This window comes from Fukomys damarensis, unplaced genomic scaffold (assembly GCF_012274545.1).
Source record: "Fukomys damarensis isolate Sample0158 unplaced genomic scaffold, DMR_v1.0_HiC HiC_scaffold_32, whole genome shotgun sequence".
Classification (NCBI taxonomy): Eukaryota; Metazoa; Chordata; class Mammalia; order Rodentia; family Bathyergidae; genus Fukomys; species Fukomys damarensis.
Window position 1 is genome coordinate 12,890,672 of NW_022900944.1, and position 12,625 is coordinate 12,903,296.

Below are 12,625 nucleotides of genomic sequence, written 5' to 3' on the forward strand. Positions count from 1 at the left end.
TTGGGGGAAGGGAAAGGACTCTGGGTCAGAGTGTTCTGGTCACCCACCTGTGCATTTGACAGCTTATCTAGGCTCATTGGACCAGGTGGTTCTGATTACAGTACAATCTCAAGCTGCTGTCTATCTCTAGAGAGGCCTGCAAGACTGGCTTTCTTCCAGTCCATCTCTGGACATAGTTTTGAAGTGTTTCACCTTCTGCACTGACTCCTCTGAGAGCCCAGCCCCTTTCTGACTGCCTGTTGATTTCTTGCCATGACAACAACACTCCAAAAATGATGCACAGGAAAAACAGAGGCTGGGATGTAGCTCAGAGGTTGAGCGCATGCATACCATGGACCAGACCCTGGGTTCCATCCCCATGGCCACGACTCTCACTGACACCAAAAGCAAAATAAAAACAAAATCAGAGAAACCAGGGCAATATTTGCCACATATGACAGATAATACAAGAGCTAGGATAGTTAATTCATATCAGAAGAAATACAAAAGACCTTATGAAAAGATACCAGCTGGACCTCTAGCCTCTGCCTGCTCTGGCCTGTTTCTGTCAACTAACCAGTCAGTGAATTCTCTGCTCTGAGTCCCTTCAGATCACCCCAACCTCAGCTTTCCATTTCTTGAAAACCCTAAAATAATGTCCCTGCATCAGTTGTTACTAGAGCCAGTCACTTGCCAGGCCTGGAACAGGGACCCTAACCAGATTGCCCTTAGCCCCAGTAATCCCCAAGTGCACATCCCTAGAATGGGAGCTCATGAGTGGAAGCTCATGAACTTGAGGAGCACAGTGGACACATCATGGGCACTGACTGGGCTCCCAAGTGTGACAGCACTGTCCCTTGTAGAGCAAACCTCAAAGCCTACGTCTGGAGTCAGAAAAATGCTGTCTGGAAGCCAACCATGGTGATCATGAGGATTCATCATGTAGCCACTTCTGTGAAGTGGTCCTCTCCAGGGAATAATTTGCTGTGGGAAGTGTGGAATATGGCTCATTTGTAACTTCGAATGTGAAAACAACTGGTGAGTAAGCAATCACGTTAAGAAGTTAGTTTGCTCCTCAGTCCTCAGCTTGGATTGGCAGCCCAACAACATTGTGCTGGCAGTAGGATCGTGCAACTCCAAGTGTAGAGTGTTTCCTGCCTACATCAGAGAAGTGGATGAAAAGCCAGCCAACACGCCCTGGGGCACAAGGCACCCTTGGGCCAGCTAATGTCAGCAGAGTTCAGTGAAAGTGGCTGGGTCCACCAAGTTGTTTCTCAGCCTTTGCGAGGCGCCTGGCCTAGATCAGCCAGAACAGCCCTGTATCTGTTGCTGAGGCCTGCAAAAGCGTGTAGGTTTCCACTCTGAAACTGAGTTCCTGAGTGTGTCTTTTGATCTGAGAACAGCGTCGTAGGTGCTGGCAATGACTGCTGCCCAGTGCACTTTAACTACGATGGGCAAGGCTTTCTTGCCAAGCTTAACATTCTGAAACAGGACTCCAAGGACTCCAAGCACAGTTGTCTGCCGCTGGACACTTCTGCACCAAGAACCACAGGGCCATGGGCAAGGGCCGCAGCACAGCCTGGAGACCCTGCACCAGAACAGCACCAAGCAAGTATCCATTATGAGGTGGACAAGCAAAGTGTCGCAAATTTTGCACTACTAGCATGGATGGGGTCATGACAGTTTGGAATTTCAAGGCCTTAGCATCTTCAATACAGGACCACCCATAACGTGAAGCTGGGTGAGCAGCTGCAATCCAGCCTGAAAACTGTGGCTGATGGCACCCTGTAGTTTGCCTGCTGGCGACGAAACACTGCCAGTAGTGCATGAATACTGTGTTTTTGTTTGAACGTAATCATTGAAAGTGTTTTTAAATTTTTAATTAGTACGTTTGCAGTACGTAATTACAGTTATCGTGGAGAGTTGGTACCTGTGTAGAACACACCTTAATTCTTTTTAAAAATCTCTTTTGTTTTTCATCCCCTACCCTTCCCCTCTTTTCTTGCTCCTTCCAACTTTGGGTCCCCTTCCCATTTGCAAAACTATATGCATTCTTTTTCCAACCCCTTTTCCTCCTCTCCATCTTTTGTTCCCCCATCACTCAAAAAAGATCCTCCAGGCCGGGCGTGGTGGCGCACGCCTGTAATCCCAGCACTCGGGAGGCTGAGGCAGGAAGACCGCTGTGAGTTCCAGATCAGCCTGGGCTACATAGTGAGTTCCAGGTCTCAAAAAAGAGACCCTGTCTCAAAAAAACAAACAACAAACAAAAAAACCCCACAAAACAAAAACTATACACAGCAGACTGACTCAATTTGAAGTCAGAATATCAGATACAGAGATACAGAAGACAGGATGGTGGTTAGCGACCATAAAAAGAGAGATAAAAAAATTTTAAGGGATCATGAGAAATCAATTCATCAGCTCCTAGATGATGCAAAGAAGAATAACATAAGATTAATAGGAGTTCAAGAAAAAGTAGGAGAAAGCACAAATGACATAAAACACTGTTCACAAAAGTAATAGCAGAAAACTTGACAAACAGAGCAAAAGAACTTGATATACAGATAAGTGAGGCATACAGAAATCCAACTGGTTATGATTTTTAAAAAACCTACACCTAGACATATAATAATCAAGATTGTGGAAACCCAACAGAAGTACAAAATACTATAAGCAGTTAAGAGAAAAGAAACAAATGACAGGGCCAGGGATCTAGCTCAGTGGTTCCCCCGCCTGCCTCGCAAGCGCAAGGTCCAGTGTTCAATCCTCAGTACCCCAAAAAAAGAAAGAAACAAATTACATGCAAAGGAAAGCCCAGTAGAATCACAACAGACTTTTCAGGGCAAACCCTCAAGTCAAGGAGAGCCTGGAGTGAGGTATTCCAAGCTTTAAAAGAAAACAACCTCCAACCTAGGCTATGTATCCTGGAAAACTATCTTTCAGAATTGATGGAGAAATGAGATACTTTCATGACAAAGAACACCTGAGAAACTTCATGAATTCCAAACCAGCACCCCAAACAATTTTTTAAAATATCCTAGAAAAAGACAATGAAAGTCAAAACTCCATGAGGCCCAACAGAGCAAATCCAATAGGCAAGAATTTAAAGGGGGAGAGAGAGAAAAAAAACAAAAACAAAAACCAACAACAGGAAAATAACATGACAACGATAAGTCAATACATATCAGTTGTAACCATCAATGTCAATGGCCTCAATTCACTAGTCAAAACAAATAGACTGGCAGAATGGATCAAGAAACAAAATCCAACAATATGTTGTAACAAATCCTCAGTAGCAAGGGGAACTAGCACAAAGCATCAATAATTGGAATCTCATTTTTTAAAAAAATTTCTGCACTGGCAGAGAATTCACAAGCAGAGCTTAGAGACAGCCCACAATGTGGGAAAAAAATTTTTACCAGCTATTCCTCAGACAAGGTCTATCTAGAACATATAAAGAACTTAAAAAAACAGACCTTCCAAATATAAAGACACAATTAAAAAATGAGGATCTGAAATGAACAGACATTTCTCAGGAAAAAAAAAGTAAAAACAGCAAATAAACATATGAAAAAACGTTCAACATCTCTGGTCATTTGAGAGATGCAGATGAAAACAACACTGAGATTCCATCTCACCTCAGAAAGAATGGCTGCTATCAGGAAATTAAGCAGTAACAAATGCTGGTAGTGTTGTGGGGAGATAGGAACCCTTCTTCATTACTGGTGGGAGTGCAGACTGGTGCAACCACTGTGGAAATCAATATGGAGATACCTCAAAGAACTAGGATTAGAGGTTCCATTTGACACAGCTATTCCTCTACTGGATATCTTCCCAAAAGAATTAAAAGAATCATACCACAGCGATATATGTTCACCCATATAGTGGCACAGTTTGTAATAGCTAAAATTTGGAGACAGACCAATTGCCCATCAAATGGAGACTGTGTGTGTGTGTGTATGTGTGTGTGTGTGTGTGTATGTGTGTGTTTTAAATAAAATGGAGTCCTACTCAACCATAAAGAACAAGAAACTAGAGATATTTATAAATAAGTGGATGCATATTGAGGCCATACTCTTAAGTGAAATTAAAAGGACACACATGTGTAAATACTGAATAGCTTCTCTGGTGTGAAAAACTAAGTGTAAATAAGGATCAAAATGTATAACTGATACTGTGAAATAGGAAGAAAGGATCTAAAAGAGTAGAGGAAGTGGGAGGGGTAGGGGAAAGGTAAAAAAAGGAAAAGAAAAAAATAGGTAAAAAGGAAAAACTTTGAAACAGTCTTTGTAAACAGGGAAGGGTTGTGGGGGTGCAGGAAGGGCTGGGGAATGGGGAAAAATAAGAATCAAGGTAAGTCTTGTAAAGGTACAAGATCCCAGTGATGAATGTAACTGAATTGTATACCTAAATTGTATACCAATAAACTCAATACAGTTTGTGTGTCTGACCTATGTTACTTAATATTATGGTCTCGTTACAATATTTACCTACCAATGCCTCACATTTATCTTTCTTTATGTCAGAGTAGTATTCCATTGTGCTTAAGTACCACATTTTCTTTATCCATTTATCTGTTAATAGACATATAGGCTGGTTCCAAGATTTAGTTATTGAAAATTGTGCTGCTATAAACGTGGGTATGCATGTATCCCTGTAACATGATGACTTTAACTCTTTCAGGAACATACCTAGAAGGGGAATAGCTGGGTCCAATAGAATTTCTAATATTCAGATTCTTTTTGTATATTACATGTTAATAGAGTGGAGTTAAATTGTACATACCATTTTGTAACCTACTTTTCACTTCCTATACCATGATTATCATTATTTTTTTGTTGTTTTTTTGGTACCAGGGATCGAACTTGGGACCTTATGCTTGCAAGGCAGGGAGCGGAACCACTGAGCTACATCCCTGGCCCTCATGATTATCTTTCATGCCACTAAAATATTTAAGGACTTCCTAATATTTCATTATTTAGATAGAATTTAATAGTTATTAGTTTTTTCAGTTATGGACTATTTAAACAAAATGTGTTCTTAAGTCTTTGTATACATTTGTGATTCTATTAGAATACCTAGGCAAAAAAGTTGTGTTCAAATTTTAAGACCAGTAACATTGTACTGCTTTATACAAGAGTAAAGCATGAAAATACTTTCTTCCCTATGTCCCAGGCATTGTATTTTCTTAAATATTTGTCAAGAGGAAAAAAAGAGACTCTTGGATAAAATTTTTTTGATTTTTAGCAATATTCTTTGGTGTCTTTTTTTTATATTCAGGACTTTTATTTAATTTTCTAGCAGTCAGTTTACATACTCCCTTCACCCTTTTAAGTTGGTGTAACAATTTTCCGTAATAAAACTACTTAGAAGTTTCATTGGGAATTTAGGAATAAAGCCAGGTGTGGCAGGAGGTAAGGCAGTAGGTCACAGATTTGAGCCCTGCCTAGGAAAAGTTAGAATTTAACCTCAAAAAATAAAGAGGCTGGGGATGTATCTCAGTGCAAAGTTCCTGAGTATACTATGAGCCTCCCCCCTCCAAAATGGAATGAAATCTCAAAAACGCAACTATCTTAAAAAAAAAATTCAATCCTGGGTAACAAGCAAAGCAAGTGGCAAGCAATCCCAGATTAGAAGTCATACTGCAAAGCTACTGTGATTAAAACAGCATGGTACTGGCATAAAAATAGGCATGTAGATCAATAGAACAGAACAGAAGGAGCAGAAACAACCCCAGGCACGTTTCAGCTATTTGATCTTTGACACAGGGGCCAAAACATACACTGGAGAAAAGATAGCCTCACACAAATGGTGCTGAGAAAATGGGATATCTACAAACAGAAGATTGAGTCTAGACTCATATCTCACCATGCATTAAAGTCAAAACGGGTCAAGGATCTAAATAGTAAAACAGAAGCAATTTATTGGAACATAAAATAGGTAAAACTCTTGAAGACATAAGCAAAGGGGCAGGAACTTTCTGAACTCCATATGCCAAAAGACTATTTCCAAAATAAGGTAACATTCTGAGGTTTCTGGTTGAGATGAGTGTTTGGAGGACAACACTGCAAATATATGATATGAATGATTGGATATACATGCCAACAGTGTTAACCTCTGGGTGGATTTGTGGGTGACTCTTGCACTTTCCTGCATCTTAAAATAAACATTTTATGTATTAGGGTTGCATTAATATTGAGACTAAGTTCTAAATTTATTGCATAAAATGAATGTTATGTGTAAAAAATCATGTTTTACATAGCTCACAAAATAGCAAACACATCACTTATACATAGTGTGTTTTCTCAAAAACATCCAGTATACCTAATTTGTTTTCTAGCATTGGAATAGGTTATTTTTCCTCTGGGCAAGTAGCAGATGAAGTCACTGGTTTGCATTTATATGCTATACTGTAAAAAAAAAAGGTTTTTAAGTGCAATAAAATGTATTCAATGTAGAATCTTATTTTACTTTTGTAATTAGGAACAACTATTTAAAAATGTTTCACAAAAAACATTTTCAATGACATTGAGTTAGGAAAAGCTCTAAAGATCAAGGGAAGAAATAATTACTGGTTTCCAAAATGAACTCCTTTAAGAGATTAGGTATATCTCTGAGTCATTTTGGAATTATTATAGGTCCAAGGAGAAGAAAACTTAAGAATAAGCAATATTCGGCATGGAGTGGAGACCAGGCAAATTGGTGTTTAATAATTAGGGCTCCAAAAAGCAGCTTTTCTTGTCCTGCAAATTATCAGTATCACTGGGATGACAGTGAAATTACAATAAATGAAAATGAAAATTTGACATTTAAGATGTTGCTGTGGATATAATTACAATGAGCCCCAACTTATGAACATTCAAGTTGTGAACCTTCAGAGATATGAACGGACTTTGTATTATGAACATTCATTGATATAAACAAATCATGAAAATAGCTCATGTGTCTGTTGGACATTGTCTCAGTTGTGCTGCTATGTGCTTACTGTGCTTAAAGGTAAAAACGTTTATTTACAGTAGTTTTGTGTGTTTGGTTTTTTATGCTTTAATTGTATATTTCTATCAAAAGTGATAAGACTCACTTTGTTGGACTTACTAATATTCTCCTGGAATGGAACTCATTGGTAAATTAGGGACTTACTGTATAGCAAACTTCTCTCTTAAGAGTTTTTAATTCTTCTAAAGTATATCTTCCTTTCAGAGATTATGACTGGTTTCTTATGTAATTGGAGTAAAATAAAATACAGACAAAATTCAATTTAAAAAGTATTGTCATGTACAGAGGCTGACATCATGGGTAATCAAAGAATATGTTTAATAAAAAATAATTAAACTTCCATTTGCTCTATAGAACATCATAGAAAGTAATTTAATAAATTACAAATGACTTTTTAAGACGTTTGCTCAACTACAGAAAGCAAATTCAGACTACACAAAACACAACTGGTAAATATTGCAAATGTCCAAAAGAAAAATTGGACTAAGACTTGAATCATGAAACCTGAAACAAGGGCTATAAATACAAGGCAATAACAGCTATAATTGTTTTAGTAACTACCAACACATACTTGGATATCCTTTCAACTGCAACTTTAGTATTTTGTAATTCTACTGATTTGTTTTTCTTCTTCATAACCCTTAACTTTACACAACCATATGTGCATATTTTTTTTCTTAGCTGATAGCTGGACAACTTTTCCCCAATCAGTACTTTATAGAAATGTCTTGAAACCCAAGAAAATGTTTAAAGTTAACATTAGCCTTAATGCTTTGAAAACTGTAATTGCCTTATTACACAGAAAGAGAGTCACTAGGATGTTAACCAAATTCACTTGATCATAATTAGGAAAATACTTTATTTCATAGATTTGATATAAATTAGATTTTAGTGGCAAGATGTAGGGATTTTTTTTCTTTTTTCTTAATTGGGGAAAGAAAGGAATAGAGATCATGTGGGTAGAACTAGAGAAAGGAAGGGAAATATGGATGGTGTTGAAATACTCCATTGGCAAACTAAGTTAACTGTGTGTGAAAAACTTTGGCTATCTCATCGGTGTACTCTAGTGAAACAAAAGTGCAATACTGCAAAGGGAAGATACTAAATATGTGATATATCATTTTCATGATGCAGAATTACTACCCACTTCTCCTGGATGGGTATTATAATGACTATTGCTAAGACATTGCATAAAGGACTATCAATTCAAAGTACTATTTTGGGAAAATACAAAACTCAATACAATCCCAATGGAACTCATAATTTTGTAAATACATATAACACTGTCTCTCTAATAAGGGGTTAGTTATTTTACATACAGAAACATAATTTACTGGTAAAGGTCTTGGAAAACCTAATACAATTATTTCCTGATGGTAAACAACAGTTCTATGAAAACATACTGAGGCCGGGCATGGTGGCGCACACCTGTAATCCCAGCACTTGGGAGGCTGAGACAGGAGGATCGCTATGAGTTGAGACCAGCCTGGACTACATAATGAGTTCCAGGTCAGTCTCAACTACATAGTGAGACCCTGTCTCAAAAAAAAATAAATAAATAAAACAACAACAACAAAACAATACTGAAAGTCATTTCTTTTTGTAGGAGAGAATTGGAATACCTACACCCTAAATTTATCCCCTTGCAAAGTTCATCACTCACTAATTTGGGTACCAGAAAATACTAACATTTACTTTTTATTAGAATGTAAATAATTTTTATGTCCAATTCAGTTCTAATTATTTTTAATGCATATGAAGGTGAACCTGGACCTCTACCTTGTCAGAATAATAGCAGCTTTAGCAGGAAAAATTGTACCACAAATCAAATATGAGACAAATTTTATATGGTGAAGGGATATAAGGAATTGAACAGAAGCCTTGGGCTTCATTTTTGTGGTTTCTTTTTGAGATCATTCAAAGTGCATTTTCAATATGGGCAGCTCAGTATATTTAATATAAACTGATTACTCAACACTGATTCTGGGCAACATTTAGCCTGCTTACACCTAGAAACTCGAAATGAATTTAGTTTGCATATTACTTGATCACTATTATCTGGTATTTTGGAATATTTCTGTGACATAAAACACAAATAGAAATCTACACAAATAAAGCAAACAAACAATTTCTTTTACATGAAGTATGCTGTGTTGACAGGTCTTTTCAGTGGCATTTCATGAGTTTGCCTTTTCTGAACCCTGGAAACAGACATTACTCATCTGATACATAATTATTTCTAAAAGGAGGCCAAACTTTGAAAAGTTAAATTGAACTATGTGGATAGGGTGCCAAAGTCACATGACATAGGATCATTTTATGACTTCATTTTACTGATTTCCAAGTTAAGCTCAGCAAAAAGCAAGTCATACTCCTTGCCAGATTAACATGATATATAGGATGTGTTTAAAAAACCCCTGAAAACAAGTATAGAATTAGAAACGAATGTAAACTTCCTAAACTAACTCAGCTGAGGTAACAGGTAGCCAGTTAAATTGGCTGATTGGGAAACTTATTTCTTCTTTAAAACATACTTGTACCTGAATTGGAAACGTCAGCAGTGCATCACAACACTAGAGCATTTTCATGTAATTAAAGCAATGGATGGTGATGTAGATTCTACAGCTTTCATGACATTCATTAGCTGCCCAAATTATTGCTGAGTTTTGATCTGTAAATTATAGGTGTCAAGGAGGCTGTAAAACTATATTCAAATTAAATCAGTAATATGCATAAAGTATTCTGTGTTCACTGCAAATATATTAAATATACAACTCTTACTGAGCATAATTTTCATAAAATTAACCCCCAACAAAATTATAATGCCTTTTGTTGTAATTTTATACCTTTATGTATTTGATAGTACATACGAGTTCAGAAACTTAGGAATCTTAAGAAATATTACATGCAAAATGTCTCTGAAAGCAGTTTGCCCTTCTAAACAAATAACTGAAATGTTCGGTCAGTAAGTTATTGATGCACTCAACACTGGGATATTTACAATTAATAATTAAAGAAAAAATTGAAAATCAGTTCATAATTTAAGAGCAGAGTCTAAGAATCAGTCTTCATTACTAGTATCTGAATCCTCGGATGATGATGATGTACTATCAGATCCAGATGAAGCATCAGCTTTCTCTGAACCCTCATCTGTGCTGTTTTCATTGAGAGGACTAGGTTCAGTTACCCTTTTGTCTTCCTGATCTCTAACTCTGGAATCTTCTTTCTTTACTTCTGCAGACTTAGATGAGTCCAAGTCACTGTTTTTGTTTTTCTGTACATCAAAAGCATTGGACTGGGACAAAGTTGGAATATGAAGATTAAGGCCTGGAGTGAGAAGCATCCCTGGATAAAGTATGTTAGATAGTAATAGTGGGTTAAGAGCTAATGGGTTAGCAGCTGCAGCTGTATTTAATGCAGCAGTAGAGGAAGTTGAAGGAGAACTTGACACAGAGTTTTCTGTACCATTCTCTGAACTTTGGCTCTCCGTCCTTTCTTTTTTTCCTTCTAGCTCCTTAGAGTCATTTCCCTTTTTCTCTTCTGCCCCAGATTCTGCAGACTTGGTCAGGAGTCCTCCCATGCCCAACAGATTTGGTAATCCAGTCATTCCTGACAATAGCATAGGGAACATAGCAGCCATGTTTTTAGCTTCTCCTCCAGAAGAAAGGCTGGCAGGCATTCCCATAAGCCCAGCAGTTACTTGCAGTGACTGCAAGTTTTGTAGGTTTTGTTGTAAGGCCTGAAGAGTTGTGAGATCCACACCTGGAACTAATCCGTTGGTTAACAAAGGATTGCCTGAAACACTGGTGGCAGTTGCAGCTGCTGCTGCAGTGGCTTTCGCAATTCCACTCTTAGGGCGTCTCCCTCTCCTGCTTACTTCCTCTCTCACAATAGGACCAGTGAGAATACGTTCATACATATTTTCTGGAAGGAACCCCTGGAGGAAATGCATAGTCTTTAATAACAGGACACAAAAAGACAATCAACAGCAATTAGCTTATCATACAAATAACCTATTAAAAATAGGTACTTTTTGTACGTTATTCTGTATTTATATGAAATAGTGTAGTTGATTATGAAAAAGATAGCCTAATTTTATTCCTCTAAATTGTGGCTTAACACAGCTCAGGAGAAAGAAGAGAAAGAGGCCTTTTTAGCCTGCTTCCAAATTGTGAGACATAAGTTTACAGAATAGAAAACTTAAGGTTCTGCTAGGGAATTAGCTCAGTGGCACTGCGCCTACCTCAAAAGCACAATGTCCTGAGTTCAATCCCTGGTACCGAAAAAACAAAAACAAAAATAAAACTTAATTACTGACATTGAGAAATGGGAAGAAAGGAGCTAAAGGTGTAGGGAAGGTGGGATGGGTAGGGAAGGGTAAAAAGGGAAAAGAAAAAAATGTAAGATAATGAAAAGATGAAAATAAAGTGTTTGTAGATGGGGAGGGGAGGAGGGGGTGAAGGGAGGGCAGAGGTAAGGGGAAAAAATGAGAATCAAGATTTGTCATGTAGAGGTACAAGATCCCAACAATGAATGTAACTGTACTGTATCCCTAAAATGTACCAATAAACTCAATTAAAGCTGGGGAAAAAAAATAAAACGTAAGGTTCAGAGAAATTTTGTCACATATGTACTATCACAATCCTTATATATTTCAGATCACCACTTGTTCAGAAGACCAAAGAAGTGGCCTCTTTCAAACCTGGAAGAACAATAAAGAAAAAATAGAGGAAGTGAAAGGTTAAGATTAAAATCAGATGCTTCAAGGGGATCTAGAGATGGAAGGAGGGGAGTGGGTGGGGAAGGAAATAAAAACAAGATATGTTCAGTACGTGTACTTCCTCCCTAAGACAAGTGTAGACATTATGTACTGTAAACATGTACTAATAAAATTTAAAAAGAGAGATGCTTCTGAACAGTTTTCTGACTGTCACTTTGGGAATAAAGGAGACAAAGTCAAGGTGAAAAAGATACTAAAAAAGAAAAGATGGATTGGCTCAGAACAGTAATAGCACCTGCAGCCTGGAAACCCAGTGTAGACTATCAAGGGCACAATGGAGAATCTACTTTGCTTTCATGTAATTCTCTCATGATTTTCTGGGGGTACAAAACTCTTGTAAGTTTTAGTTTAGAATCTCTGGCCTAACACTATCTAGTAGAAATATAAGATACATATATAATTTTAAGTCTTCTAGTAACCAAACTTTAATTATTCAAAAGCCACGTGTACCTAATGGCTACAACCTGTGATAGTGCAGCTCCAGACAGTAATTTAAAGAAAGATTCCAATGGTCCTAGTTTTTAATTTTTGAATTGATAAGCTCATTTTTTCTCTTTACAAACACATTTAGATTCATTGCAGAAGTCATGACACCAATAAATATAAAGAAGATAATCATCTATAATCTCATCAGAGATAGCTAAGGCTAACATTTCAGAATTTTGTTTTCCATTTTTATTATTTGCACTTACCTATATTCTACAATTTTTCCCACCTCCCTTTCTAAAATAAATTTAAAAAACCCATAATTGTATGGAACTTAAATTTTACAGCCTGACCTTTTCATCTGGATATCTGTAGAAATAATAGCTCTTATTTATTAACATTTACCCCACAATTAGGATTTATTAGTCTAAGATCTTAACTATT

General features: G+C 37.1%; 1 protein-coding gene and 1 pseudogene across 11 annotated transcripts in view; one reads left to right on the forward strand and one right to left on the reverse strand.

Annotated features, from left to right (window-relative positions):
• The first annotated feature begins 634 nt into the window (after nt 1-634).
• LOC104866127 lies at nt 635-1,709 on the forward strand (annotated as a pseudogene).
• A 6,783-nt stretch (nt 1,710-8,492) lies between these two features.
• The window catches only part of Chd9 (chromodomain helicase DNA binding protein 9), a 238,395-nt gene continuing 234,262 nt past the window's right edge, over nt 8,493-12,625 (reverse strand). For all 11 annotated transcript variants that reach the window (XM_010629542.3, XM_010629534.3, XM_010629538.3 and 8 more), the window contains one exon: nt 8,493-10,912. In XM_010629542.3, coding sequence (XP_010627844.1) covers nt 10,037-10,912 — 876 coding nt within the window. In that variant the 3' untranslated portion in view covers nt 8,493-10,036. The remainder of the gene's footprint in view (nt 10,913-12,625) is intronic.